This window comes from Emiliania huxleyi, assembly GCF_000372725.1.
Source record: "Emiliania huxleyi CCMP1516 unplaced genomic scaffold EMIHUscaffold_58, whole genome shotgun sequence".
NCBI lineage: Eukaryota > Haptophyta > Isochrysidales > Noelaerhabdaceae > Emiliania > Emiliania huxleyi.
This window is the reverse complement of record NW_005197648.1, coordinates 1-27,234: the sequence shown is the minus strand read 5'-3', so window position 1 is coordinate 27,234 and position 27,234 is coordinate 1. Positions and strand designations below refer to the sequence as shown.

Here is a 27,234-nt window from a genome sequence, read left to right as displayed (position 1 = left end):
AGCACATCTAGGTACTGCGAGCTAGCATCTCCGCATTTTCTCTTCCAGTCATCCGCCCGCGCCGCGCGCCATCACTGGGCGTCTAGTGCAGCCACTGACAGAGCTATTCCGAAGGAGTGGTCGACGCCTCGCCTAGAGTTCGGGTGGACTTGCGCACTGCTTAGCCCTGAGGGGGGAGTGTGTGTGAGGTGGTGTAATGTTGTCCCGTTTCAGGCGGCAGGTCAGGGGATTAGCCGGGAGGATTCGGCAGCTCAGCCAGGGGCTGAGCGTCTGCAGGCAGCCTTCCGCCCGCGCCGAAATTCACAGCCCTCCCGGGCCGACGGGGTGCTCCTTGGATCGGGCCCCGCTCCCCGCTTTTCCTGTACCTGGACTGTCCGGGTTAAGAGGGTGAGAGTATTGGGTGGGCGAGGGCAGTACATCTGGCGGGTGGCGATTGAGGGACAGCGTGGGTTGATTGGGGGGTAATGGGCGCGCGGGCGGCGCTTCGTGGTCCTGGGCGAGCAGGGGAAGTGGTTAGGAGTCTTGGGCCCAGAGATGAGGATTGTCGAGATGTCATGCGAGAGCGGTGGGTGGGCGAAAGTAGCGCGGCTGGAGAGTGGTGTCCGAGGGACAATGGTGAGTTGTCAGTTGGGGCGCGAGACGCGCGGGAATCATACTGTGTAGGGTGCTGATTGTGAGCTGAGTGCATGGGTGTATGGGGTTCAGAAATTTGTGGCGTCGAGGTTCGTGCATTGGTGGCTGGCGTAGCGGTCAGAGGTTCGCATTCGGGCCGGTTGGCTGCGGGTTCGAGGCCGGGCGGGGGGGGAGGGGGGGGGCACACCTCACCCTCACCCCTCACCATCCTCAAATCCTCGAATCCTCGAGATCATCAAGAGCGTCGTGAGCGTTGATTCCGTGCTGATTTTTGCGCGCGAGCGTTGCGATTTTTGGTCTGGTTGGTCCGTCGTGGCCGGTGCGCGGGAAACTCCCTCGCCGAAAACCCGCGCAGCCGGCCGATTGTACGACCGAGGTCGCTGAGCCTTGGCGACGCGGCGCGCGCGTCGCCAAGGAGTTCGCAAGGTGTCAGAGTTTTTTTTTTTGCGGTGCGGTGCGGAGCGAGCTGCTACGCGAGCGGCGTGTGCCACAGGCACGCGAGAATCATGCACGTGTGGTGTGTGGTACACATCAACAGTACGGACAAAACCAATCTCTCTCTCACTCACACAGTCGGTAGTCTCCAGCGAAGAGATATCAACACGGTGCCTTGCTGCTGGATGGCGTTGCATACAACCGCACCCACTCCGCTGCTGTCTGTTTGAATTTGCAAGGGTCCCGCAGGAACGTCTTTGCCGTCTTCGGATTCAACGCTTCGCTGGGACTAGTGAGTCCGAGCATGGGGTTGGCGAGCAGCTCTGCCACCACCTGCGCGATCGACTTTTCGACCAGCACCGAAGGCGACCAGTTCGCAAGCAGCACACTGCCAGTCTGACCATCGATGTTGGGATGGTAGATTTTCGTGCGCATCTTCACCATCGGAGGTTGCTCTGGGAAGCGTCAGGCAGGTGAACGACACATTGGAAGACACCACCTGTAAATGCGCTGCCGACCGGCCCTTGGATGCTCGTCGCAAGTATCCCACCATCTGAAGTTGCAGAAGCCGCTGCGCACTCGGCGTGTGGGCGTTTGCTGGGCCTTGTCGCAGAGTCGGGCAAGCGCTCCACTGTGAATGGGCGAACGATGTCTGCCACGGGCCTGAGCTGCTCCGAGCTCTGGTGATCGACGAGAACGACGATGCGGCACCCATGCTCTCGTAGCTTGCCCAACGAGTAGGCGTAGTCGCCATCACTGGAAATCAACACCACGCACGGCCCGGGAGCTCGTGCTGTCAGCGCAAATAAGAACATGTCTGCGATAATCCGCTTATCGACGACTTCCTTCTTCTTATGGTGCGGGCACTCAATTTGCGTCCAACAAGTTAGGTCATTTGCATGCCTGCTGAGTGCCACATTGCTGATGTGAGGGTCAGAATACAGGCGTCGCTCCTCACAAACGTTGGCGCCCAATGAATTCACTGCATCTGCCACGGCTTGGGACGCGTGGGCCGGATGACCGGGTTGATTTTCATAGTCCCAAAACACGGCGTATCGGATGTCCGCCATCAACGTATTGTGCCCGGGCTCTCGCACAGCACAAGCCCACAGCAAGCGTAGAGCCTGCAACAACACACCCTGAGAAGAAAGTATTCGCAATGGTCAGCGGCGATTAATTTTGCGATTTCCGGCGCGGCGGCCTCTTTCGCGCCGGGGGCCGCGCCTTCTTTTTCTCGCGCTAGCGCCTCATTCCGCCGCCACGCCCTCGCCCTCCACGCCGCCGCCCGCCCCCCCCCCGCCTCCTCGACCTCCTTTTCGACAGTTTTGCGGCACGGCACTCACGAGATGGCCCACCCGGATGGTGTCTGTGTTATAAATAAATAAATAGAGCAGACATCTCCAGGAGAGATGGGCGACGCACGAACACAGAGGGACAGTGCGCACCCCGCCCCGCTCGCAGGGCGTGCAGCACACAGAAAAAAAAGACAATATCAACGCTGGCGCCTCCTCGGGTCTGGGCTCGACCGATTTCTTTTCGACGGAAATCCATTATGCTGCAGCTCGCAGCCTCCAGCATACTCGGTCTCACGGTGCCCCACGCGCCCCACGCGCCTCCGCGCTGCCTCGCCGCCTCGCGTGCCGCCTCGCCCGTCTGCGTCGATGACAAGTCAGAGGTCGAGGAGTACTTCAACAACGAGGGCTTCAACCGCTGGAACCGCATCTACTCGGAGGACGGCGAGGTCAACGCGGTGCAGGTGCATCGGAAGCCCGCGACCGCCGCCACCACGGCCCCCGCCGCCACCGCAGCGCGTCGCCTCTCGCCGCGCTCCCGCCCACCGCCCGCCCGCGCCTTCGGTCACCACGGCCGCCCGCCCTTGCCGCTGCGCTGCAGCTGGACATCAGGACTGGCCACGGGCAGACGGTGGACAAGATCCTGAAATGGGTCGACTCGGACGGGAGGGAGTCCCTGTCCGACGGCACCTGGTGCGACGCCGGCTGCGGCGTCGGCTCGCTCGCCATTCCGCTCGCCCAGCGCGGCGCGACCGTCGTCGCCTCGGACATCGCGGGCGCGATGGCGTCCGAGGCAGAGCGGCGTGCGGCGGACTTGGGCCTGAGCGAGCGCGCGTCCTTCTCGACGTCGGACCTCGAGTCGCTCAGCGGCGAGTACGACACCGTCTCGTGCATCGACGTCATGATCCACTACCCGCCCGAAAAGATGGCGCGCCCGCCGCCGCCCTGCCCGGCCAGCGGGCAGAGGAGCCTCAGGGCAGAGGAGCCCCAGTCCTGACGACCGCCGGGGTGGGAACGTAGGCGGGCATGGTGGGGCACCTCGGCGGCATCGCAAAGGAGCGGCTCATCCTCTCCTTCGCGCCGGACACGTGGTACTACCGCGCCCTCAAGCGCTTCGGTGGGCCACCGCCGCCGCCTGCCGCCGGCCAAGGCTGCAGCGGCCTCTCCGCCGACGCCCGCCGCCGCCGCGCGCGCAGGCGAGCTCTTCCCGGGCCCGTCCAAGACGACGCGCGCCTACTTGCACACCGAGGAGGCCGTCCTCAAGGCGAGCGAGACGATCCGAGATTCCCCGAGACCGGACGCCGCCCTCAAGTCGGAGAGCAGCCTGGGGCAGTTATGCCACACGCCTTATACACGCCCGCCTGCTGCCACTCGTGGACCTGAGCAGCCTTAGCTGCTCGGCTCCACCTCGGCCCGGCTGCAGTTCGTAGTCCGATGGCCAGCAGATCATACTGCGACGGCCAAGAAGGAGCCTCTCGCATCGTGAGGCGTCGAGCCCCCGCTGCGCAGGCGCTCTCCGAAGCCGGCTTCGCCCCGTCGCGCACCGAGATGACGGGCACGAACTTCTACTTTTCGCGCCTCATCGAGGCGGTGCGCCAGTGAGGAGCAAAGGAGAGAGCGCCACACCACGACCCCCGCGCCACGGGGCTGGCCGAAGAGTGTGAGAGGTCCCGGCCTCTACTTCAGCCTCTACATGCTAGATGTAGCTTTGGTGTGCCCGGGCGGGCGGCCTGCCTCCTCGTGCCTTCGCGCTGTCCTTTGTCCATCTCTGGAGATCTCCCCTGGGGGCCATGATAAAACGAAAACTTTCGCGACGCCACGCGCACTCTCATCTCTCTATCCCTCGAGCTCTATCCTGTATCCTCTCACAACGCCCCTCCCAGTCTTCCCACCCCCCCCCCCGCGCGGGACCGGGAGCCGGGCTCTGGTGTCTCTGGTGTCTCTGGAGCTCTGGTGTCTGGAGCGGCGCGGGACCAGACCTGAGACCTGCGGGCATCTCGGGGCGCATGACGATTCAACCCCATGAAGCATGTGCATGATCGTACGGCTCTATTTATTTGCGAGAGATTCTCCGCATCCGGGCATAAAGATAATATTATCATATATGTGCATGTCCTATGTCCATGACTCCATGTGCGGAGGGGGTCCTGCGCGGAGAGACTTGACGGACGGCGGGAGTAGTGCGTGCCGGCGGAGGGAGCGCACGACACACCACACACACACGTACACACACAGCGCGAGAGATTTCCGGAGAGCACCCAACAAATTGACGCGAAAAATCACACTCAGGGGCCATACGCCCGGAAGGTGCGCAGCTGGGACGATCCGCTTGCCAGCGGCGGCAGCGCACGCGCCTCCACTCGCGCAGCGTCAGCTCCCGCTAAAGTAGCCAGAGGACGACGACGCGCGCCGCTCTCTCTCTACATGCCAGCAGACTGCCCAGAGCGTTCAGCGGAGCTCCTGTTCCAGCCGCAGCAGCTCCGGCATGTCGTCGGCCTGCACGAGGCCGCCTGCGCCCTTGGCCGCCATCCCCGCCACCACGCTGCCGATCGTGTGGCTGAGTGGCCGCTCCCGAGGCTCGCTCTCCCGCTCCGCCTGCGCAGCAAGGCTCAGAGACGGCTCAGAGAGGTGTGTCGTGGACCTCTGGGGCTCGCCGCTGTGCACCTCTGGCCGGTCGAGCTTCAGCCCGCTGCCGAGCCGCAGCTCGCCTACGCGGAAGGTTCAGGGCAGCTTCCAGGGAAAGCGTCCGGCAGGCCTCCGCCCGGCACATCCAGGCCACCGACGCGCGACGCCCATCCCGCGTCCTTTGCCTCGCGACGCAGAGCGCCTAGGGCGCAGGGCGGTGGGAGAGGGGTGGGGAGAGGGGTGGTGGGAGAGGGGCGCGCGCAGGGCGGTGGGAGAGGGGTGGGGAGGGGTGGGGAGGGTGGGAGAGGGGTGCGCGCAGCCGCAGGGCGGTGGGAGAGGGGTGGGGAGTGCGGTGGGAGTCAAGTGGGCGAGAGCGCTCGCCGGGCCGCCTGCGAGGCCCATCACGCCGTATGAGTTGACCTGGGTCATGTACGATCGAGGCCCCCAGGCGGCGGAGGTGCTGCTCGTGACGAAGGTGTAGGACCCTTTGCCCGCATCAGTGAGCCGCGGCAGAAGCAGGCTCGCCGCGGCAAAGTGGAAGGAGCCGAGCTGCGACGCGGCGGAGGCGTATTCGTCGGCCGGAATGTGGAGGACGCTGCCGCGGTTGTAGGTGGTCGACGTCTCGTCGCCGCCGCCGCTCGCCCACGGCCGCCCGCCCGCATGTGCCACGACGTGGTCGAGTTGGTTCGAGGTCATATCCATGACTTGCTCCACGGTAATCTCGGCGCGGCCCGGCAGCATGGAGGCGCCAACGGTGACGAGGCGAGCCGGGTGGCCCATCGCCTCGCTGATCTTCTCCAGCCGCTGCTCGTGGCGAGAGTTCACGATCACGGTGGCGCCGGCAGCGAGCAGCCCGTGTGCAATCCCTGAGCCGACAATGCCAACCCCACCAACCACCCAGGCGACCTGACCCTCCAGCGGTAGCGACGACTCGGTGGCGGCGGGCAATGTGGAGAAGAGGCGGCGGCCGAAGCGGGGGAAGAGCATTCTGTGTGTTTCGCGAAGATGTGGTGCCCGTTCGGTATCCGTCGGGAAAGAATTTTTACTTTTCCCCCGAAACTCCTCGCACGACACTGGGCACGGGACTGGCGCGCACTGGAAAGAAATTCGGTATATTTTAAAGCGTGAACTCACCCATATCCTTCCTCTACGTCGACAACCGCCGTGGGTCAGCACCACTCTCGTCGCCCGCCGCCGCCCCCGCGCCGACGACCGCGCCGCCTTGGCGATGCACGTTGCCCCGGACGGCGAGGTCCCCTCCGGCGTTGTCTGCAAACGCGTTGCCCGACAGCGAGAGCGAGGCGCAGTCCGTCGGCCTCAGCGCCTCCACCTCCACCGCTGCCGCCTGTCCAAGTTGTGCGCTAGTGAAGAGACGCCGTTCTCAGCACCGCCTCCGCCTCGACCGCCCCCACCTCCGCCGAGCGTGTCCCGCTGATGGAGCAGTCCGACACCTCGAGGCTGGCCGAGTGATACGCGTAGATGGCGCGCACCGCAGAACCGTCGATCGTGCAGCGCCGCACCTAGCAGCAGAAGCCTCGTCGGCCTGCCGCCGAGGCCACCGAGATATGCCGACATCGGCCGCTCACCGCCAGCCGCGTCTCGCCGCGTGCGCAGATGGCGTGCGGCGCCGCGCCGCTCAGGCGCGAGCCGAGCAGGTCCAAGCTTGCCTACGAAGCGAGGGCAGCCGCACTCCGCCCCATGCCTCCTCCCGCGCACCGCCCCCGCTCGCGTGGCTCGCCTGCTCAAACGCCACGATGGACGAGCGGCGGCCGCCGTGAAAGTGGCTGTCTCGCGCCGCCGCCCGCGCCCGCTAGACTAGCCAGAGGCCGAAGCCCGTCTCAGAGGACAGCTCGCACCGCTCGAGCGCCAGCTGCCCCTTGCCTCGCACAAAGATGGCGGCGCCGCGCGCGCGCCTGGGTGGTTTAAACCCGGCTGATGCCACATGAAGGGGGCGCTTTCTCGCGGCCACACTCTCGCGCCGTTCAGAGCGCTCCGCCGAGGAGGCGTGGAGGAGCCGCACGCCGCGCAGGTCGAGGAGGCCCTGCCGTGAGCCCTCGACTTGGAAGAGGGAGTGGCCGTCGCCGTGGAAGTCGCCGCCGACGATTGTCAGCCGCTGGCTCGAGCGCAGCCGGAAGGGAGCGTGAAGCTGCACGCTCCGGTTTGTGAGCCGGAGCGGCCGGCCGGTGGAGATGGCGGCGGCAGCGAGGCGCGCGAAGCGCGTCTCGGAGACCGGAGGCCGGCAGGCCGCCGTGAGGCTGGCGAGGTGAAGCCACATACACCACATTGCGCCCCCGGGCCCCGGCGAGCCGGCGAGGCAAAGTTTTTGTAATACCGCAAAGTGCCGAACTTAAGGTAAGGTAGCTTGAGTTAGGTTAGGTGCTTTGCACTGAGTTAGGCACGGGGTAGCAGCAGTTAGGCACGGGGTAGCAGGGCGAGGGGATTTCTTTTTTGGTGGCGCTGACGTGTCCCCGCGCTCTATCCGCTGTGCATGCTGCTGCTGCTCACCCTAGCGGGGACGAGCCTAGTCTACCCCAAGCCAATGCCCAAGACGCAGCTGACCCTCGCGTTTGGTGCGCCGAGGCGAGCCGTAGCATCTCCCGCGCCCCGCCCTTGCGCGCTCTCACCAGCATGTGCTCAGGAGTCGATGCGCAAGTGCTTCGTCGACGTGGGCCTCGTCAAGAACACGGAGGGCAACTACACCAAGTACACCAACCACCGGCGGGGCACGATCATCAAGAAGGCCGACGTCGACGGTGCCACGTGCTTGGGCGAGGTCGCGGCCGAGCTCGAGATGGTGCAGCGCGCCGGCGCCGACTCGGACGACGAGGGTGCGGCGAGTGAGGAGGAGGAGGAGGAGGAGGGGGAGGAGGAGGAGGAGGAGGAGGAGTAGGAATCTAGTAGCGTAGGCACTCGTACTCGAGTGTAGGTGCTCGTAGCGTAGGACGTAGGAGGGAGATGCCTCAGAGTGGTGCGGCCCGCGGGGCCCGTGTGCCGGTCCGGCGGGACCGAGAGGTGGGTAGCAGGAGTTAGGCACATTAGAACAGGAGTTTGGCAAGAGGAAAAGAGCTCCCATACTCAAGCTACCTTACCTTAAGTTCGGCACTTTGCGGTAAACGGTCCCTGTGAGCGCGAAAGAGAATTTTACTGTGGGGATGTACGTTGTGTGCGTGTCTGGTGTTTATTAGCTCCGAGTAGAGGGGGCGCTCCGCTGCTAGGGGAAACCTGGAGCGCGGACTAACCCTCGGAGACCCGTGTTTACTTTACAGCCCTTGCCCTGCGAACGCGCACCCCCGGGGCTAGGGCTCTCTAGCCCGTAACCCGATACCGATCATCCGGCCCGCTGGATGCGCTTCTCAGCTCACCGGCCCTGGATGTGAGGTTACCGACTGCACTCCAAGTGCTCCAAGTGCTGTGGGTGCACGCTACTATGAACACAGAAGCCCATAAAAGTCGCCGCTGCAGTCCACGACAAGTCGCCGCTGCCCGTCTAATGTGGCCGGGGTTGTCGGCGCTGCTGCCTGGTGCCGGGTCGCCTCCCGTCCACACTGCCCCTCGTCACGCAGCAGCGGCAAAGCATCCGCCTCCGCATCCGCATCCGCATCCGCATCCGCCGTTCCCTCCCCGCTTCGCCCCCGTTCCACCGCCACCCGCTCCACCACTTCCACCCAGGCCTCCCACTTCGCCGCCTTTTCCTCCCCGTTCACCGCCCTCGCCTCCGCTGCCCTCGGCGCCGCCGTCGCCGCCTCCCTCTCCTATTTCGCCACCGGCAGCGCCGCCACCGCCACCATCGCTACCGCCGTACCCATCTCCGCCGCCGCCGCCGCCGCCGCCGAGACCCAGCCCGCCTCCACCGCCACCGCCTTCGCCTCCACCGCACCCGCACCCGGCAGCACCGCCGCTGCCGCCGTCGCCTCCGCCGCCGCCGCTCCTGCCGAATCACGACTTGGTGCACGGTGGTGTTTGTCCTCGACCTCGGCCGTGCCGGCCGGACACTGCAAGGCTGGAGCATGAGTGCGGCGGAGGAGGCGGTCCTCGTGCTCGTGCGACGCCCTCGGCAACCTGCTTCCGTCCGCCCACGCGCCCACTCGCAACAACGTGAAGGTCGCCTGCCGGAAGCCGGGCTGCTTCGCTGCAGAGGTGACGATCCTCGAGCTGCCGGGGAGCGGAGGGCCGACCGCCCACGAGATCAGGCTCACGACGCTGGGCTTGCGCCAGGAGAGCGGCCTCTTGTGTGCCTGGAACGCGCGCTCGTGGTGCAAGGGCTAAAGGGCTATGTCTTCATCAACTACGTGGCGACGGCATGCGCGGACACGTCGACGCACAAGGTGTGGATCGACGCCGGCCTGCAGTCACGCTATGCGGCGGCCTCCGACGTCTGCTCGACCTCGGTCGGGTACGAGTCGCTCCCGGAGCTCGATCCCGGAGCTTGTCCCGGCGGACTACACCTGGCCGCATCCGCCACCCTCGCCTCCACCCACGTCGCCGCCACCCTCGCCACCATCACCGCCGCCGCCACAATCGCCTCCCACCCCGCCGGTGTCGCCTCCACAGGCGCCCCCGCCGCCTCCACAGCCACCCCCGCCTCCACACCCGCCCCCGGGGACGCCGCCAGCTCTGCCGCCGCCGCCAGCATTGCCGCCGTCACCGACGCCGTCGCCGCCACCCTCTCCCCCACCACCATCACCACCGCCGCCCTCGCCGCCGCCGCCCTCGCCGCCGCCCTCGCCGCCGCCCTCGCCGCCGCCGCTCTCGCCGCCGCCGCCCCCCTCGCCGCCGCCAGCGTCCCCCCCTCCTTGGTTCCCAGGCCACCATCAACCACCGTCGCTACCGCCCTCGCCGCCGCTTCCTCCATCACCGCCGCCACCCTCGCCCTCGCCGCCGCCCTCGGAGCCGCCCTCCCTGCCGCCGCCCCCGCCGCCGCCCTCGGAGCCGCCCTCCCTGCCGCCGCCCCCGCCGCCGCCCTCGGAGCCGCCCTCCCTGCCGCCGCTCTCGCCGCCGCCCTCACCGACGCCACCTTCACCGTCGTGGCCTCCTCCGCCTTCACCACTTCCTCCACCGCTGCCGCTGCTACCGCCCGCGCCGCCCTCACTGCCGCCGCCCTCGCCGCCGCCAACACCCCCGCCACCAGCGCCGCCTTTACCATCTCCGCCGCCCGCGCAGCCCCCACAGCCTCCACCAGTGCCGCCGCCGCCCGCGCCGCCGCCGCCGCCGCCACCGCCACCCCCGCCGTCGTCGCCGCCGTCCGCCCCGCCGCAAGAGCCCGGCAGCTACTCGTACGCAGTCGCCGAGCTCACGGAGGCCTGGCTCGTCTCCGCTGATGCCAGTTGGAATGCCCTGGGCGGCATCGTCGCCGCGCGACCGCTCGACGCAGCTGAGCTGCGTCGAGCGGGTTGGGGTGGCTGCGGCCGGGGGGCTCTTGTTGAGTTGCTGTCTGCTCTCCTGCGTGCGGACCCGCGTGCGGCGTGGGAGGGCGAGAAGGAAGGCAGCAGGAGGGCAGCAGCTGTTCGTGAACATGTCGTTGCCGGAAGACTCGAGCCTGACCTTAGGCTCGCGTCAGACGCGTTGAGCAGCACGTGGGCGGGCGATATGCATAGCGAGGATGCGAGCCACGGGATGTGGGACCGACCACCGTCCCTCGCGTCGATCGGGCCGATGCTCGAGGACCTCGCGCGCGATGTGGGAGGCCTGCATGGCGGCCTCGCGCTGCCCTCCGCGGCTCCGCACTCCCACTGGCCTCCCCCCCCTCTCTACCCTCCGGAGCCTGGCGTCGAGTTTGCGGCCGAGCTGAACGGCGCGTGGGCAGAGGCGGAGAGCAACGTGCCGGCTGCCGGGGGTGGAGGGGGCGGAGTCTGCGCTGGCGGTCGGGGACTACGTCAAGGTCGTGGAGGCCCTCGCACGGCAGTGCCCGGACACGCGCGGCGTTAAATTCCGCATCGACCGCTTCAAGGACTCCACGCGCGCGTACTGCTCCTCTCGCTACCCGTACCCCCCCATCCGCGCGCTGTGATGTGTGAAGTGTGAAGAGAGGCGCGTGTGTACACGTGCAGCACCTCGCGCCGTGGACGGAGGCGGACGAGGCCGCCGCTATGCCCCCATAGAGCCGTACACACATGCCGATTATTCACTTTGACCCATCATTCAATACAATCATTCATATCATGCGCCACCGCGCTCCACAGGCCACAGCCGCCCCACGCGTCTCTCTAGTGTTCGATCCGCGCTCACAACAGAACACCCATGACAACACCGTGGCCCTGTCATCTTTTACTTTTTGACTGACGTAGTCGCAATGTCGCAGTGTCCGTCACAGATTCGCCACGACGTCCTCCGGACGGAGGGTCGTGAAACGGACCGCCGGGCTGTGGAGCAGGAGCGTGGGGTTGGAACCGCTCACGTTGACCGGCAAGCTCTGGTTCAGGCCGTGGTAGTACCGCTCCCAGAAGCCGAGCGGCTCGAACAGCAGCTTGAACGTGAGGCCCGGCGGCAGGAAGACGCTCTTCTCGCCGGCGGCGACGCCGAAGGCCCACTCCACCAGCGAGCTGCAGTAAAACTTGGCGGGCGGCGGCTCGAAGTCGCTCGCGTACGGCGTGCCCGCCTGCGCGCTCGCGGCCTGCGTGGCGGCGGCGCCGAGCGCACGCATCCTCGCGCCGACGAGGCGGCCGGCGTACAGAGTCGCGTGGCTGGCGCGCCGCCAAAAGTCGGCCGCCGGCGTGACGACGACGGCGGGCGGAGTCGCCTCGACGAAGTGTAGCGCGCCTAGCCGCAGCTCTCGGGCCGTGATCCCCGACGGGGTGGGGCGCGCCATCAAAACGAGTGCGGGAGAGGGGCACCGCTCGCGTCGCGCTGCGCGAGGGCGACGTGCCATGCCTGCAGGGATGTTCCGAGAAGGTTCCGAGAAGGTTCCGAGGTTGCGCGGGCGCTAGTGTGCGGCGCGTGCCGTCTCGTTGGACGCGTTGACGCCGTGGGAGCGCCACCACAGCACAGTCGCCGCCCCCGTCGCGAGGATGGCCTGGTGGGCCGCGTCACGGTCTCGGGCGGGGCGAGGGGCGCGCGGCGGACGCGGTTAGGCTGCGCTAAACGCGTGGCAAGAGTGGGGGGAGGGGGGGAGGGGGGGGGGGAGATGGAAGGGGGTCAGGGGGGGGCGGCCTTGTCGAGCTCCGACGCGTCGGCGGCGGGGCGCACAAACACGAGATCGCCCGTCTCGAGCCGCGGCGGGGCCAGCCCGCCGCCGCCTCCTTCGGCCAGGGCCGCCCCCAATCCCGCGCAGCCGAGCCTCTCGTGCGCGCAGCACCACGCCCGCTTGGCGCCGCCCCACGCCTCGCGGGTAAGGCAGTCGAAGGGCGGACAGGGCGCAGCGAGGGCCGGCTCGCCCCGCGGCGCGTCGCGTGCTGCGGCGGCCCGCCGGCCCACCTCCCGCCCCGCCTCCCGCCCCGCCTCCCGCCCCGAAGCCATGTCCAAGACGCGAGGGGCCTCGCCGCGGAGGGGCGGCCGCAGCTCTGTCCCGTCCGGCATCACGCACCGCGTGGTTGCCACGTGCGCCGGGTCGACGCACTCGTACCCGCGGTACCCCTCCACGTCGCCGCCGAACCCCTCGGCCGCCGGCGGCATCGCGCGCACCCGCCAGGCGGGCGCACCTGCGGGAAGGGTCCGAGCAGGTTCCGAGAAGGCTCCGAGAAGGCTCCGAGAAGGCTCCGAGACGGTCTTTTGCGGAGGAAGGCCAGGCGGGGGCGGCGGCGGGGCCAGGGCACCGCTCGGCTCCTCCCGCAGCAGCAGCTCGACCCGCTCGACTCGGTCGTACTCGCCGTCGGGCCAGCAGCGGAGACAGTGCTCCGCGCCTGGGGTGGGGAGACGCGGGGCTGAGCTCGGTGCCCAGCATCCCTGCGACTCGCGGGAATACGAAGGGGAATGCGGGAAATGTCTTCCGCATCTCGACCTCCGCACCGCAGCCCAGCGCCCGCAGCAGCGCGGGGATGCGGCAGTGCTCCCAGCTGAGTAGGACGGCGCCGCAGCGGTCGCGCGCCGCGAGGAGGGCCGCCGCCGCGAGCTGCTCGCCCTCGCTCTGGGCAAACGAGTCGTTGACAGGGAGGCCGAGCACCGCGGCGAGCGGCTGCACGGTCTGCACCTGTCGCGGGCGGCGGCGCTGCAGAGGGAGGAGGGGCGGACATGGAGGAAGTGGCCTGCCCTGCAAACCTCTCGCAGGGCAAAAGGCGGCCGGCCCGGGTCTGACGCAAAGAGAGCGACGAAGCGCGGCCAGTGGCCCGACTCGACGAGGCGGGCGAGGTGCGAGGCGCGGCTCCAGCCGGTCGCGTTAAGCCCGTGCACCTCTGGAGAGCCCGGCGCAGGGTGGGGCGACTTCTCGCCGTGCCGGATGACCCAGATCTGGCGGGCGCAGGGCGGTGGCGAAGGCGGAGGCTGCTGCATCTGCATCTGCGAGCTGCTCTGTGGCTGCTGCAGCTGCGAACTGCTCTGTGGATCGCGCGCTGCGATGAACGCGACCGCCACGATGGCCCAGGTGCGCGATACGAGGATGGCTGCGATGGAGGATGCTGCGAGGACGGCGATTCCGGCGAGCCGCTTGCTCCCGAAGCGGAGTGAAGACGGCGGCGCGAGGAGGCCGCGCTGCAGGTCAGAGTGTTCGCCGGTCATGAGAGGCTGATCCCGTGGTCCGTGCGGTCTGAGAAGGGGAGCGAGAAGAAAGGATGAGCCTCCCTCCTCGGCTCGTCTGGTTCCAGCAGGCAGCCGTGGCAGACGCAGGCGGTGGCGGCGGCGAGCGCCGCACCCGCCACGGCGACAGCAGCGACGCTGGCGGAGAGGAAGAGGAGAGAGACCGCGACGGGCTCGAGCATGCACGAAGGCGAGCCAAAAAGAGAGAAGATCGCGGCGGCACCCGAGGGTTTTACCAAGCTGCCAACCCTATTCACCCACTCCGGGCCCTGGGTTGGTTGGGTGGTCCCCCACTCTGCGCACTCCAGGCCTCCAGATGTTGGTTGGTTGGTCCCGCACTCTCCGCACACATATTGTCTATTACACACATAACCACAAACCAGACAGCCCCTGCCCCCTCCCTCCCGACGGGGACGCCACCACCCTCGCCCAGGGATCTACAATGCTGTCTTAAGGTCCGACAGGTTCGGCACCGGGCACCGCCTCGGTATACAAAATGCGCCTGCGGGCGGACCCTTACAGATCACAGATCATTACACACATAACCGTTTTTACACAGCCTTGTCCTTATACGTGGCAAGCACCGAGGCAATTGCTGCCTTCGCTGTTGCCTTAGCCCTCTCGGCAATGGGGTCGTGAGCCGCCGTCACCGCAAGCGCAGCGCGCACGAACCGCCACGGGCTGCCGCGAGGCCCGGCGCGCGGTAGGCCGATCACTGAGGCAGTCGTTGCGTCCAGTGCGCAGTGGTGCGCCAGGTCCGATGAGGTCGCAAAGCACGGGCATCGTGGGCGCCCAGCCTTAGGTCACTCGCAGATCTCGCGGCCCGCGCGACACTCTCGCAGATCTCGCGGCCAGCGGACACTTCCGAGAGATTTCTTCGTGCTTTCACAGGGGGGGGGGGGGGCTGGTTGGCTGGTCCCGCACTTCGCGCACTCGGGCCCGGAAGCAGTTGGTTGGTTGGTGTGGTCTTTTGCGCACTGTGCGTGAATAGGGTTGGCAGCTTGGTAAAACCCTCGGGTGCTGGCGGGGGACCGAAAAAGAGAAAATCCCGCCTTCGTGTTAAACAAAGTTACTTTTGTGCTAGTGAACTGGAGGAGAAGCGGGTCGAGCCTCGGTGTAGGAGGGCGGGAACCCTTACCGCCCGCCGCTTTGTGCGTGGAACCTCCGCGGCGACGAGGCTCCTGACACAGCTCCCGACTAGCGTCGGCTCCTGCTCAGACAGGCGCCAATCGACCAGTTCTCAAAGGCGACCCACCACCATCCCTCATCTACCGCCCCACGCTCGCCGCCTCCAGATGCTTGGCAGCTCCGTCCAGCACAATAGCACCGCTCGCGGCCTCGCGTCGCGCGAGTCGGAGTTCGAAGCGCTCCTGACCGACCCAGGCGCTGCGACCAGCATATCTCGGGTGTCGGCCTCGGAGTTTGCAGCAGACGATGCCACAGCCTTGGCCGCGTGTGCAGAGCCGTTCTTGGTCGCTGGCACGCTCACTGGCTGGCGTGGCAGCGAGCGGTGGCACAGCGTCGAGACGCTCCTCGACGCGTATGGCGACCTCACCTTCTCGCTCGCGCACGACGTGACGGTCACGCTGCGAGAGTACGCCGTGTACGCAAGGAGCACCGGAGCGGACTGCCCGTACTACCTGGTCGAGCGGCGCTTCGAGGACGGCCGCGCCGCGCTCCTCGACGACTTTGCGCCGCCGCCGCCGTTTTCCGATGACCTCTTTCGGTACGTACCTGGCTCCCGGAGCGCTCGCTACTGGTTCTGCGGCGGTCCTCGCTCGGGCACCTTCCTGCACGCCGACCCGCTGTGCACCGCGGCGTGGAACGCCGTCACGTGCGGCGCAAAGCGCTGGTGCGCCTCCCACACCCTCAAGAGACGTGGAGCACATCGCACACGCACGCTCGCTCCTGCCAGGTGCTTTCTCCCGCCGGAGACCGACCTGGCCTCGCTCGGCCTCGACGTGTTCCGCGACGGAGCGAGGCAGATCGCGTCGGCGTGGTTCGTCGACGAGCTTCCGCGGCTGCAGTGCCTCGCCGCGGAGGGCGGCGTGCGGATGGTCGAGGTCGTGCAGAGGGCGGGAGAGCTCGTCTACATCCCGGCGGGCTCCGCCTGATTGCCGAGAGAGAGAGAGCCGAGATGGCCGAGAGTCCGCGAGATCGTCTGCGGATGGGGTGTGGCGTGAGAGACCTGAGAGACCTGACCGTGTGTCACCGCGGCGAGGCGGGGTGGTATCATGCGGTGCCCGGGTATTCTCCCGTGATCTCGGGGTAGTCTCCCGTGATCTCGGGCCATCTCATCAGGCGGGCTGGTATCACGCGGTCCTCAACCTCGGGCCGCTGACGGTGGCAGTCTCTCAGAACTTCGTCGCCCCCGCCGCGCTGCCCCGCATCTGGCCGACTCTGCTAGCGAGAGAGGCGACCTTCGCCGCCGTCCTCACCGACATGCTCGAGCATTGCCGCCCCGACGTCGCCGCGGCCCTGCCCGCGCGCGAGTCGGCGGGCTGCGGCAAGGCGAGCCGTGGCCCAAGCCATGGCGCGTCAGCCGTGCACAGCCAGCCAGGCGGCTGCCAGCGGCCCAACTGGCACGCTGGCGTCGAGAGCAAGGAGGAGGGCATCTCGCTCGGCGTGTGGTGGAGGCCAGTCGAGGGCGGCGGCGGGGCCGAGGGCAGCGCGGCGGCTGCCGAAGGCGGCGGGGCCGAGGGCGGCGGCGGCGAGTCGGCGAGGAGCGTCCTCTTTGTCAGCGCCGCTTGGCTCGACGGGCTGCTCTCGCGCAAGCCGACAGCGGCGCAGTCGGTGCGGCCGACACAGCGCGGCGCGTGGCGACACAGAGCGCTCTCTCACCTCTGCCGCCACTTTATCGCTGCAGGTAGAGCTTGGGACGAGCGCGCCCCTCTATGCCGTGCACGCGCACCTCGCCTCCCTCGCCCGCCTCGCCGCAGCACGAGGCGCGGCCCTCTGCTTGTCGCTGCCGCCGCCGCCGGCGGCGGCTGAGGGGAGAGCCGGCGGCGGCGGGGTTGGCGGGGTGGCGGAGGAGGCGGCGACGGCGGGCGCGGGCGAGGCGCGTGAGCGCGCGCTTGCGCAGCACGGGCTGCGGCTGGAAGCGGCCGTGCTGCCCGGGCGCGAGCTCGATTGGGCGCGCGAGCACGGCGCGTCCGAGTACGGCGCGTCTTCGGAGGGCGAGTCCCACCTAGCTGCTTTCCTCGAGATCACCCGAGATTGCCCGCGAGATTAGGCGTGCTCGGGGACGACGGCCGCGCCGCGAAGCTGCACGCGGCGATCGAGTTCGCGAGCACCAGCCGCGTGCGCGCCGCGGTGGATTTCGCGTCCGCGGCGGGCTGCTCGCTGCGCGCCGCTGTGCCGTGCGCGGCTGGCGACGTGCTGCTGGCGGTGCCGCTCGACAAGTGCCTCACCTCTGCCTCGCTCGGCGGCTCGCTCGGCCGGCGCCACGTCGCACTCGCTGCCTACTCGCTGATGGACAGCTCGTTGACGACTAGGCGCCGCCATGTCGCGCCGGCTCCCTGTCGCGGACGGGTTTGGCAGGCTGCTCGCCGCGACGCTCTGTCTGATGCGAGAGGCGCCCGACGACCCTCGCTTGAGCTACTACGCTGCCGCTTGCCCGCCGCACCACTTTTGCGAGCACATGGCGTGGTGGCGCGAGGGCGGCGAGGCTGCGCGCGTCGCCGCCAACTCGGTGTCGTACAGGCGGGTGGCGCGGATGCGGCGCGAGGTGGTGGAGGAGGGGACCGCCTTCGCCGAGGCGGGCTTCAAGTTCAAGCCACCTCCGCCGTGGGATTCGCTCATCCCGCAGGGCGGAGACATGTTCCTCTGGGTGAAGCTGCTCCTGCAGACGCGCGCCGTCGAGACGGACCAGGGCCACGTGCTGCCGCCGTGCGTCTGCCTCGCCAACCACAGGTCGGTCGGCGAGAGCGCAAAGGTCTGCGTGGCGGACGGCGAGGTGCGGCTCGTCGCGACGGTGGCGCTGGGCGTCGACGACGAGGTGAGCATCAACTATGACCCGGAGGCGGACTACCTCGACCTGTACGAGCGGTACGGCTTCTGGGACGAGTCCGCCGTCGTGCACACCGCCGAGGTTGTCGTGCCGCCGGCGGAGCTCGAGGCGCTGCTGCGCGAGGCGGAGGCGGCGGACGAGGGCGGGGCCGAGGGGGCGCCGCCGCCGTCCGCTATCCGCCGCGAGCTGGTCGCCGCGCAGGCGGAGGCGGGGAGCGACCCGACGCTGCAGGCGTGGTGGCTGCCGGACCACCTCGCCGAGGCTGCGCCGCTCCTCGCGGCGCTGCGCGCGACCGTCCTCACCCCGTCCGAGTCTGCCCAGTACGCGCGCGATCTCGCCGCGGGCGAGGCGGGCCGCGAGGCGGCGGCTCGGCGGCTGAGGAGCGCCGCCGTGCAGAACGAGGACGCCGCCAGGGCGCGGATGGCGCGGCTGGTGCGAGCCCACCTCGCTGGCTTCGAGAACGGCGCAGCGGGAGGCGCCAGACCGCACGATGCGGCAGGCTCGTTCGAGCCCGAGGCCGCCGTCGCGGCCGCGCGGCGGCTGGTGGGATTCGAGCGAGCGCTCCTCGAGGAGGCCCTGGTTGCGCTGGGCTGCTAGAGGAATGTGCACAGTGATTTAGTTTGTGCGAAAAAGAGCGGTGTGGTATCTCGCGTGTATCTCTTTTTCTATACACTGCCATGGCACACCATACACACCGACATGCGGACTAAAACCGGCATGAGCATGATGAGCTCTCACCACCACCACCACCACGAATCGACTACCGTCCGCGAAAAGGCTGGCATGGCGTGCGCGCGGGCCAGGTATCCTCGCAGCGCCGCCGCGTCCGCGGGGAGGTCGACGCGCTGCAGGAAGGGCAGCAAGCAGGCGTCGGCGACCGAGAAGGCACTGCCTGCGAGATAACCTGCCTCGCCCCTCACCGCGAGGACGGCGTCAACTTTGCGCAGCAGCTGATCCAGCGCAGCGGACTGCGGCGCCTTTGGCAGCGTATCGCACAGGCGGATGAGCTCTCGCGCTAGCTGGGGATCCTCGGGCTCCAGCGAGACGGCGCCCGGCGCAGTGGCGCTCAGCGCGGCGACCCGCTCAACGCAGGTGGAGCTCTCGCGGATCACCTCGTCGCCGATGGCCATGACTGGGATGTAGCCCTTTGGTCTCAGCCCGCCGTCCGACTCCACCCTGCGAAGCTGCGACTTGTCAAAGCCGCCGCGGCCATAGAGGTTCACCTAGATGAGATGTGTGACGCGTGAGTACCGTACCCACGTCTCGCGCTTCGTGAGGCGCACACACCTCGACTTTTGAGAAGGGCAGCCCGGTCGCCTCGAGCGCGATCGCGACGCGCTGGGCGAACGGGCAGGCCGTGTGCGTGTAGAGGGTGATTGGAGGCACGGTGAGCGACGACATGGACGTGGAGAAGGCTAGCATTTCCGAGCGGTGGCACTTGCCGACTCTCGACAAGAAAAGAATTTCTTTGCGGTCTGGCGGCCGTCTCTCGAGGTCTCGAGATACACAAAGCGGCCAAAGTCCTCGCACGACACTAGGCACGGGATTGGCGTGCAAGAAAAGATAGTCGTTCTGCGGCCATATCCCAAACTGTCACTACCCTCTTTCTCCCGGTCTGGGCGGGGCTCGCGCGGGGGTGGCGGGTGTGCGGGATGTCTGTGGGCGAGCTAAGGCTAGCTCAAAGAATTTTCACTTTACAACATGCACATGAGGACACAAGAAATAACCGCGAACGGTTTACACACCCGCCACCCTCCCGTGTTCTCAAGCAGGGTTCAGACCAGGTTCAGACATCGCACCGCACAATCAGAGTGCACGTTGTGGTGCACGTCTCTGGCTCCGCATGCGCGCGGCCGCGGCGTTATCGCGCCACCTCGCCCACCGCGCACAGATCAGCACCTCGGAGCAGCGCTCACCATCGGCCCCGCATGTACCCGCCGCCGTAGCCGCCAAAGCCACCTATGGTCGTGACACGGGTGAGAGATGCGCCGTCTCGCGGGGCGCGGACAGGAGACGTGGCTCGCCGTATCCGCCGCCATGCCACTCGTCGTAGGGGCCAAAATCGTCCCAGGGCCCATCCATGTAGCCGCCTCCGAACCCGCCAAAGTCGTCCCACGGGCCATAGTCCCCATAATCCATGTAGCCGCCGCCCCAGCCGTCGTAGGGTCCATATTCCATGCCGAGGCCCCCCTCCCAAGGCTCATAGTCCATGTACCCTCCGCCCCAGCCTCCGCCAAAGCGGCTCATGCCGTAGCCGCCTCCGTACCCTCCGCCCCAGCCTCCGCCGAGGCGGCTCATGCCGCCGCCTCCGTACGCTCCAAGCATGCCACCGCGGTACCGCTCCGGGCGATACTGTACGTAATCGTAGCCGCCTCCGCCGCCGTACGCGCGATAGGGGCTCATCCCGTACATCATTCGCTGTGAGTATTGGTCGGTGGAAGAAGACGAGTCGAAGGTGAACGGTGTGTTCAGTCGGGAAGGGCCGATGTTTTCGAATCGGTAGGGGCTCATCATTCCGCCGTACATCGAGGTGGCGGCGCGAGCCGACGAGCGCGGCCGGATTGGCGCCACGAGGGCCGCCGTGAGGCAGGCAAACGCGACCAGCATGCAATTGTTCTACAGCTTTCGCAGCTTGATGGGCCAAGTCAAAAGAATTTTACAATCGGGTGCCTCGCACGACACTGGGCACGGGACTGGCGCGCACTGGCACTAACACAGGTACACCGTCAAAAGAATTTCGCCTGTTCATACAGCCCTCCCCCTCGTAGTGCTCTTAGAGGCGAGCCCGGCTACTACGCGCACTAACTTAGTGTGCGGAAGTGAGTGGGCCGCCACAGCGAGCGGGCTAGTGGGTGATTGCCTCCCCCCTCCCGCCACCCCGCCCACTCATAAGTTAGTGCGCGTAGTGGGTGGGGGCCGCCTTCTAGTGGCCGGCGAGGCCGTGGCCAGCGCCCCGGCCCTGCGGCGCCGCCCTAATGAGTGAGTGAGTGCTCGCCGACCCTCCCCGCACCCTAAGTCGGCATCGCTGTTGTGTCAAGACAGTTGTTCTTCTAAAGCTTTCCAGCTTGATGGGCGAAGTCAAAAGAATTTTGAGGGCCTCGCACGACGCTGGGCACGACTTCTCGTGCAGGTGTGGACCCTGTCCTCCTCCCCCATCCCTCGTTTTTTGACGGCTTCTTTCTTTCTTTTACTGAGATTCTTTTACTGGGCACGACTGGCGCGCACTGGCACTAACACAGGTACACCGTCAAAAGAATTTCGCCTGTGGTCCATACAGCCCTCCCCCTCGTAGTGCTCTTAGAGGCGAGCCTCCCGGCTACTACGCGCACTAACTTAGCTCACACGGCAACCCTGCCGGCTGGCGGCACGCGATCGGTTGCCGTGACGGCCTGCTCCTAGACAACGAGATCTCGATGACGATGTGAGCGCCGAGTCGTTGTGTGGCTACACAACAATAAACCAAGGTCGAAGAGACGGTGACCGCAGCACGGGGCCCTGCGCGCTGCGGGGGGTGTGAAGCTCAGAGGAGCTGTGAAGAGAGCGAGAGGTTGTGTGACCACTGCTGCACTCCAAGACCAAGTGCTCAAAGTGTTCCAACCGCCAAGAATTCTTTCGCCCTTTCCTTCAATTGTTCCAGTGTACACAACAAATACAAGTTCTCTGATTTGGCCGCCTTTGAGAGAGCCGCGAGGCGAGACGGTAAGCGCCGCCCGGTCTCATCGAGAACACAAGGAGCCGGCGTGGACACTACGGAGGACGCCGTGTTGGCAGACGCGCGTGTGTGTGTCAGAGCGGGTCGAGGCCCAGCACGCGCGCGTCTCGCAGCACCTCCCGCAGCTCGGCGTGCGCCGCGGCGTTGGACGCGAGCATCGGCCGCGAGGCGATGCCAAAGGGCCCTCCCCGCAGGTCGCTCACGAGCCCGCCCGCCTCGCGCACGAGCAGCACGCCCGCCGCGGAGTCCCACGCGTTGAGGTCGGCCTCAAAGTAGGCGGAGAGGCGGCCGCACGCGACCCACGCGAGCATGATTGCCGCGGAGCCGAGCCTGAGCACGAGCTCGCGCCCGGTGTCAGAGCATCGCGGGAAGACTGGGCGCTGACCGCCGACTGCGTGTCGTCTCCCTATGTTCCGCATCTAGGCAGGCGAGCATGCGGACGGTGCGTGCGCGCGCGCCGACCGCCGCGATCCCGCGCACCATGGGCGCGAGAGACGCCTGGAGAAGCAGCCGAGGGACGGTCGAGATGCGGGACGAGGTTTGGCCGAGAAGCGTCGAGAGAGACGACGCCTCGGTTGGAGCGAAACCGGTGGCGACGACAGCGTCAGCGAGTGGCTCGACCCCGACGCGGACGGGAGAGCCGTTGAGCGTGCAGCCGCCTGCAAGGGGGGGTGGCGGCGGCGGTGGCGGCGGTGGCGGTGGCGGTGGCGGTGGAAGTGGCGATGGCGGCGGCGGCAGCCTCTTCGCGGAGCGTCTCGGAAGCGTCTCGGAAGGGTCCCGGAAGCGTCTCGGAAGCGTCTCGGAAGAGTCTTCGCCTCCGAGGGTGGCGGTGACGGTCTCCTCGCGGAACGGGTCGACCACGACGCCGACGACGACCTCCCATCGCCGCTCCGCCGCCTCGCCCACGCGGCGCGCCTAAGATGAGCCTCCCCTCGGCTCCTCTCTGGCCCGCCTCAAGGCCCGCCCCGCGCCCTCCTCGCCCCGCGCCACTCCAATCGAGACGCCCACCAGCGGCAAGCTCTGCACAAAGTTGGTCGTCCCATCAAGAGGGTCGACGACCTGTTCACAGCAATGGGTGTGAAGAGACGCTGTTCACACCTCCTGGTCCCGTCGAGAAAGTCGACGACCCAGAGCCAGTCGCTGCCGCACGCGTCCAGCGCGCAGCGCAGCGCGTCTGCGGACGCCGTCGCGCCCGCGGGCACGCTCTCCTCTCCTGTGGGGGAAGGGTCCGAGGAAGGTCCGAACAGGGCGTGCAGCGAGGAGGAGGCTCCGAGACGGCTCCTCTCGCCAAGGAAGGCGTGGGCGGGGAAGGCAGCGCGCACGGCCGCCTCGATGACCTCCTGCGCCTCCCCGTCCACCGCGGTGAGCAGGTCGCCGCGCGTCGCCTTCGTCTTGAGCACGCCGGCCCCGACCCTACTCTCGGCACAGTCTCGACATCCGAGAGGGCGACCTCGCGCCGCCTCTCCAGCACGCCGCTGGCGAGCCGGTCGCGCACGAGCGCCGCCGCCGCGCGGCCCGCCGCCTCGGCCACCTCGGCCACCTCCTCCAGCGTCGGCGAGGCGCCTAGGGGACGGCTCCGAGAAGGGTCCGAGAAGGGTCCGAGCGTGTGTGCGACCTCCTGGCGACAGCGAGAGCGCCTGCCCGCGCGCCGTCGCCCCGAGGAGCGTCCAGGCCGGCCGCCGCCGCGCTCATCGAGGGGAGCCCGCCGCGTGCGATGGCCGTCGCATGGAGGCGCTTCCGCAGCAGGCGCTGCGGCGGCGCAGAGGCGTCGGTGAAGGCGGCGGCGGAGAAGAAGGACCGCTGTGGCTCGTCGAGCAGCGGCGCGAAGCCGATCGCCTCGTACAGCGCGAGCGCGGGCGCGTTGTCCTGCGTGGCCAGGCCGCGGGGTCAGCGGCTCAGGCTCGGGTGGCTAACTCCGCAGTCTCAGAGGCGTCTCGGAGGCGTCTCGGAGGAGTCTCGGAAGTGTCTCGGAGGAGTCTCGGCGGCACCTCCTCCACGTGCAGCACGAGCTCCTCGCCGCCGAGGGAGAGCGCCTGCGCCTCCGCGAGGCGCATTAGCCCGCGCGCGATGCCGCGCCGCCGCGCCTGCGCATGAACTGCCACGTTCGTCACGTAGCACGAAGCGGTCGTCGCCTGGAGCAGGTCCGCGCAGCCGAGAATCGGGCCAGCCTCACCCGCGACGGCCCGACTGGCTGCCACGGCGACGACCGTTGCCGTCTTGGCGGCCATGGACTCCTCAAATACGCGCTGCTGCAGGTAGCGGCTGTACGGGGCACGGAGGTGGCCGCAGAAGGTGTGCACGCGGAGGACGGCGATGTCGGCCGACTCCTCCGGCCGGGCGCGGCGAAAGACGGTGGCGGATGGCGCATGCGTGACCAGGGACGCGCACATCACGAGAGACCAGATCATGCGTGGGAGCTACAGCCGTCCGAGGAAGCAGGGAGGGCGAGAAAGCTTTCCCTGGGCCAGCCGCTTTAAAGAATTTTCTGGTACTCGGGACTGGCGCGCACTGGCACTAACATATTTAACTTTCTTTCTTTACTGAGGTAACCGTGCACCGCGCTGCGAGCCTGTCGTGTCCCTTGTCAGGAGTAGGAGAGCCCACCTGTCCCCCTGATCGTCCTTCCAAAATCCTGCTCGTGCAGGTGGGGACCCTGTCCTCCTCCCCTATCCCTCGTTTGGGTTGTAGTCTGTTCTTTCTTTCTTTCTTTTACTGAGATAAAGAATTAGGGTGGATGGGCAACGGCTAACACCACACTCCTCTCCTTAAAATCCCTGTGTGGTGGCGGGCTGGCGGCGTGCCGTCCTCCCACCCATCCCTCCCTTGGGTTGTCTGTTTTCTTTCTTTCTTTCTTTGAGATAAAGAATTGTCCGTGCGCGTGGCTCAGGACTAAGCGACGAGGGTTGTCTATTTTCTTTCTTTTCTGACGAGGGCTCGTCCGCGATGATGCGGGGCAGCTTAGTAGCGCGACATTGAGCACCACCAGAAGGGTGTCGGCGAGTGGAGCGTGGAACAGCTGCAGCAGCTCCGCGACACGGGCACGTGCTCCTACATACCCCCTTACCCTTTGCTTGACCATACCGTCCCCGCAAAAAGTTGCAGGTCTGTCGACCGCGACCCGTAATGCGGTGAAACCCACACTGCCCTGACCTGACTACCACACTGCCCGCTCGCGAGGTCTACGAGAGAAGAAGGGTACAGTGATGCTTCGCGCGACGCGACGGGCGAGTGGCTTCCGCGCTGCCGCCGGCACGTCCGCTCGCCGCTGCGCATCTGGCTTTCCAGAGGCGAGCACGATTTGGAAGGACGGCGAACTAATCCCGTGGAAAGAGGCAAACGTGCACATCCTCTCGACGGCGGTACAGTTCGGATCTTCACTCTTCGAGGGCATCCGTTGCTACGGCACGCCGAGCGGTCCTGCCATTGTCCACCTCGACGGCCACCTGCGCCGGCTGCTCGACTCGTGCAAGATGTACCGCGTCGACGTGCCCTACAGCGCGGAAGAGCTCGCCGCCGCGTGCTTTGACGTCGTCGAGGCCAACGGGCTGCACGACGGCTGCTACATCCGCCCCATGGTCCTGCGCGGGTACGGAGCAGTCGGCATGGATGGCAAGGGCTCGCCGGTCGAATGCTACATCCCCGCGTGGAAATGGGGCGCGTACCTCGGCGCCGACGCCTTCTCCACCGGCATCGACTGCTGCACCGCCAGCTGGGCGCGGCCGGCGCCAAACACGTTCCCTGGCATGGCCAAGGCGGCTGGCAACTACAACAACGCCGCGCTCATCAAGATGGAGGCGCAGGCGAACGGGTACGTGGAAGCGGTCGCGCTGGGGAGCGACGGCATGGTCTCCGAGGGCTCCGGACAGAACCTGTTCGTCGTGCGCGACGGTGCGCGAGTCAAAGAGATGTCGACGCCCACCTGTCAACGGCCTGGAACCTCTCCCGGCACCGCGGGACCCGGCACCGCGTCCTTAGGCGAGATCGCGACGCCGCCGATCAACGGCTCGAACCTGCAGGGGCTGACTCGCGCGTCCGCGCTGCAGCTCGCCGCAGAGGCGGGTGTGCCCGTCCGCATCGAGCCGATCCCGCGGGAGGCGCTCTACGTGGCGGACGAGCTCTTCTTCACGGGCACCGCGACCGAGGTGATGCCGATCGCCTCGCTGGACCGCATCGCCATCGGCAACGGCAGGCGGGGCCCGATCACCGAGCGGATACAGCAGAGGTACCAGGACATCATCCACGGCCGATCGGAGGATGTGTACGGTTGGATGAGTTTGCGAGGTGGCGGAGTCTAAGAGTCGGCGGCGGACAAATTGTTGTTTTGTTGAAATTATTTTCCTGAAGCTCCAGGTAGGTAGGTAGGTAGTAAGGTGAAGAACAGCCAGGCTCGGACTGGACACCAACGCGGTAAGAAACAAAGAAGAAGAAAAACATCGCGCACTTCCACGCCGCAGCCCACGCCGGCAAGTGGCGGAGCCTGCGTTTTCATCGGTGCCGTTTTCATCGGTGCATGCGATTGCCGAGCAAGCTCGCCACACTCGCCGCCGCCTTCACGACCTCGCCGAGGATGATGAGTGCCGTAGCCCCGCCGATCGCCAAGCGCGTGCCACACACAGTCACGTTTGGCCGCGTCGATGGCGAGAACCGCGGGCCAAACCCAATGGAGCCGCTCGAGCTGTCGGACGACCTCTTCTGGATCCGGGACGACAGCCGGAAGAACGAGGACATGCTCCAGCTGCTACGCGACGAGAACGCCTACTCGCAGCACAAAACCTCCACCCTCGACGGTTTCAGAGGCACGCTGTACGATGAGATGCTTTCGCACGTCCAGGAGGACGACGACACGCACCCCACGCCCGCCGCGGACGGATACGAGTACTGGAGCCGCACCACCAAGGGCAAGTCCTTCCGGGTGTATCTCCGCCGGCCGCGCGGCAGCGCCGGCGAGGAGCAGACGATTCTCGACGTGAACGAGGTGCCGAGCCTGCAGTACTTCAAGGACGAGGGCGGGTGGGCCTGTCCTGGCCCCTCACTGTCTTCTTGCCCAACCGCTTTTGATGCCGGCATTGCTGCGCGCCTGTAGGTGGGACGCGAGCCAGTGCGACGTGCACGCGGTGCAGACAGCCCGTCCGGCAGGCTGCACACACTAGCTCTTGAGGGTTTCATTATTAATTACTAGGTGGAGACGAGCCCGTCTGGCCGGCTGCTCGCGTACGCAGTGGACGGGTCCGCGGATGAGACGGACACGATCCGCGGGAACGTCTCTGAACCGCCTGTGAGCCGCCTCCGCGCCGCCCCCGTAGGTCGGGGTACGAGACGTACACGGTGAGGCTCAAGGAGCTGGGCAGCGGCGTGGAGATGGAGGAGGAGATCCGCGGGACGGGAGGGAGCATCGCGTGGGCGGACGAGCGCACGCTCTTCTACGTGAAGCTCGACGCGCAGCACCGGCCCTTTGAGGTGCGTGGCAACCTTTCTTGCCGCGTCAACCACGACTCGAGCGCAGCAGCACGCCTCGAGCCTCACCAGCGAGTCCGCCTCTCCAAAGGTGTGGAGGCACGTCATCGGCACGGCGCAGGCGGAAGACGTGCGTGTCTTCGAGGCGCCGAGAGCTCTTCAAACAGAGGACCGTCTCGGCGATCTCCCGGCTACATCTCGGCCACCTCTCGGCTGCATCTCGGAGTAGGAGCCGGACGAGCTCTTCAACGTGGACTGCTGGACCTCGCGCGACGCCTCGCTGCTCTTCATCGAGTCCGAGTCCAAGGAGAGACGCCTCCGACTCACCTCCGAGACACACCTCCCAGACACCTCCGATACACACCTCCCAGACACCTCCGAGACACACCTCCGACACACCTCCGACACAC

General features: G+C 67.3%; 12 protein-coding genes across 12 annotated transcripts in view; 5 read left to right on the top strand and 7 right to left on the bottom strand.

Annotated features, from left to right (window-relative positions):
• EMIHUDRAFT_104211 (hypothetical protein) overlaps positions 1 to 1,512 on the bottom strand; it is a gene marked incomplete at both ends in the record, with an annotated part of 5,751 nt that extends 4,239 nt beyond the window's left edge. The window contains one exon of the mRNA XM_005764700.1: positions 1,276 to 1,512. Within this exon, the coding sequence (XP_005764757.1) occupies positions 1,276 to 1,512 (237 nt within the window). The remainder of the gene's footprint in view (positions 1 to 1,275) is intronic.
• Positions 1,513 to 2,620: 1,108 nt separating this feature from the next.
• MPMT1 (protoporphyrin IX methyltransferase) lies at positions 2,621 to 4,172 on the top strand (the record flags this gene model as incomplete). The annotated part of the gene is made up of 5 exons (XM_005764699.1): positions 2,621 to 2,824; positions 2,962 to 3,288; positions 3,381 to 3,477; positions 3,557 to 3,624; positions 3,870 to 4,172. 5 exons carry the CDS (start codon positions 2,621 to 2,623, stop codon positions 3,960 to 3,962), a joined length of 789 nt encoding a protein of 262 aa, XP_005764756.1. The 3' UTR covers positions 3,963 to 4,172.
• Positions 4,173 to 4,808: 636 nt separating this feature from the next.
• On the bottom strand, positions 4,809 to 7,269 carry EMIHUDRAFT_104209 (hypothetical protein; the record flags this gene model as incomplete). Its single annotated transcript, XM_005764698.1, has 8 exons — positions 4,809 to 4,955; positions 5,140 to 5,187; positions 5,406 to 5,891; positions 6,220 to 6,330; positions 6,374 to 6,505; positions 6,572 to 6,652; positions 6,702 to 6,723; positions 6,842 to 7,269. The coding sequence occupies 8 exons, from the start codon at positions 7,267 to 7,269 to the stop codon at positions 4,809 to 4,811; spliced, it is 1,455 nt and encodes a 484-aa protein (XP_005764755.1).
• A 1,468-nt stretch (positions 7,270 to 8,737) lies between these two features.
• On the bottom strand, positions 8,738 to 9,618 carry EMIHUDRAFT_104208 (hypothetical protein; the record flags this gene model as incomplete). Its single annotated transcript, XM_005764697.1, has 2 exons — positions 8,738 to 9,220; positions 9,370 to 9,618. The coding sequence occupies 2 exons, from the start codon at positions 9,616 to 9,618 to the stop codon at positions 8,738 to 8,740; spliced, it is 732 nt and encodes a 243-aa protein (XP_005764754.1).
• Positions 9,619 to 10,517: 899 nt separating this feature from the next.
• EMIHUDRAFT_437328 (hypothetical protein) lies at positions 10,518 to 11,147 on the top strand. The gene has a single exon (XM_005764696.1). It carries the CDS (start codon positions 10,572 to 10,574, stop codon positions 10,908 to 10,910), a length of 339 nt encoding a protein of 112 aa, XP_005764753.1. The 5' UTR covers positions 10,518 to 10,571; the 3' UTR covers positions 10,911 to 11,147.
• Positions 11,148 to 11,289: 142 nt separating this feature from the next.
• EMIHUDRAFT_452182 (hypothetical protein) lies at positions 11,290 to 13,842 on the bottom strand (the record flags this gene model as incomplete). Its single annotated transcript, XM_005764695.1, has 7 exons — positions 13,176 to 13,842; positions 12,927 to 13,107; positions 12,734 to 12,820; positions 12,519 to 12,619; positions 11,968 to 11,994; positions 11,816 to 11,852; positions 11,290 to 11,741 (listed from the first exon to the last, which is right to left on the bottom strand). Exons 1-7 carry the CDS (start codon positions 13,629 to 13,631, stop codon positions 11,290 to 11,292), a joined length of 1,341 nt encoding a protein of 446 aa, XP_005764752.1. The 5' UTR covers positions 13,632 to 13,842.
• Positions 13,843 to 14,944: 1,102 nt separating this feature from the next.
• EMIHUDRAFT_104206 (hypothetical protein) lies at positions 14,945 to 18,255 on the top strand (the record flags this gene model as incomplete). The annotated part of the gene is made up of 6 exons (XM_005764694.1): positions 14,945 to 15,501; positions 15,565 to 15,712; positions 15,951 to 16,442; positions 16,516 to 16,711; positions 16,882 to 17,050; positions 17,190 to 18,255. The coding sequence occupies 6 exons, from the start codon at positions 14,945 to 14,947 to the stop codon at positions 18,253 to 18,255; spliced, it is 2,628 nt and encodes an 875-aa protein (XP_005764751.1).
• Positions 18,256 to 18,392: 137 nt separating this feature from the next.
• EMIHUDRAFT_213516 (hypothetical protein) lies at positions 18,393 to 19,059 on the bottom strand (the record flags this gene model as incomplete). Its single annotated transcript, XM_005764693.1, has 2 exons — positions 18,393 to 18,881; positions 18,952 to 19,059. The coding sequence occupies 2 exons, from the start codon at positions 19,057 to 19,059 to the stop codon at positions 18,393 to 18,395; spliced, it is 597 nt and encodes a 198-aa protein (XP_005764750.1).
• Positions 19,060 to 19,570: 511 nt separating this feature from the next.
• Positions 19,571 to 20,265, bottom strand: EMIHUDRAFT_213515 (hypothetical protein; the record flags this gene model as incomplete). Its single annotated transcript, XM_005764692.1, has 2 exons — positions 19,571 to 19,617; positions 19,674 to 20,265. 2 exons carry the CDS (start codon positions 20,263 to 20,265, stop codon positions 19,571 to 19,573), a joined length of 639 nt encoding a protein of 212 aa, XP_005764749.1.
• Positions 20,266 to 21,444: 1,179 nt separating this feature from the next.
• Positions 21,445 to 23,806, bottom strand: EMIHUDRAFT_452181 (hypothetical protein; the record flags this gene model as incomplete). The annotated part of the gene is made up of 10 exons (XM_005764691.1): positions 23,359 to 23,806; positions 23,008 to 23,236; positions 22,855 to 22,933; positions 22,659 to 22,783; positions 22,498 to 22,583; positions 22,358 to 22,429; positions 22,186 to 22,285; positions 21,941 to 22,029; positions 21,833 to 21,868; positions 21,445 to 21,750 (listed from the first exon to the last, which is right to left on the bottom strand). Exons 1-10 carry the CDS (start codon positions 23,776 to 23,778, stop codon positions 21,445 to 21,447), a joined length of 1,542 nt encoding a protein of 513 aa, XP_005764748.1. The 5' UTR covers positions 23,779 to 23,806.
• Positions 23,807 to 24,528: 722 nt separating this feature from the next.
• EMIHUDRAFT_437324 (branched-chain amino-acid aminotransferase) lies at positions 24,529 to 25,669 on the top strand. Its single transcript, XM_005764690.1, has 2 exons — positions 24,529 to 25,258; positions 25,346 to 25,669. Exons 1-2 carry the CDS (start codon positions 24,574 to 24,576, stop codon positions 25,663 to 25,665), a joined length of 1,005 nt encoding a protein of 334 aa, XP_005764747.1. The 5' UTR covers positions 24,529 to 24,573; the 3' UTR covers positions 25,666 to 25,669.
• A 164-nt stretch (positions 25,670 to 25,833) lies between these two features.
• Positions 25,834 to 27,123, top strand: EMIHUDRAFT_437321 (hypothetical protein; the record flags this gene model as incomplete). The annotated part of the gene is made up of 6 exons (XM_005764689.1): positions 25,834 to 26,380; positions 26,454 to 26,484; positions 26,550 to 26,596; positions 26,674 to 26,827; positions 26,916 to 26,969; positions 27,054 to 27,123. Coding segments are annotated over exons 1-6 (855 nt in total), but the record flags the coding sequence as incomplete, so codon positions are not given.
• Between the last annotated feature and the right edge of the window lie 111 nt (positions 27,124 to 27,234).

Excerpts from the sequence above, each read along its gene's own strand:
- EMIHUDRAFT_437324 (XM_005764690.1), top strand. The coding sequence starts at position 24,574 with ATGCTTCGCGCGACGCGACGGGCGAGTGGCTTCCGCGCTGCCGCCGGC. Across the intron at positions 25,259-25,345 it reads CCTGTTCGTCGTGCGCGACG|GCGAGATCGCGACGCCGCCG; the intron begins GTGCGCGAGTCA and ends CCGCGTCCTTAG.
- EMIHUDRAFT_437328 (XM_005764696.1), top strand. The coding sequence starts at position 10,572 with ATGCATAGCGAGGATGCGAGCCACGGGATGTGGGACCGACCACCGTCC.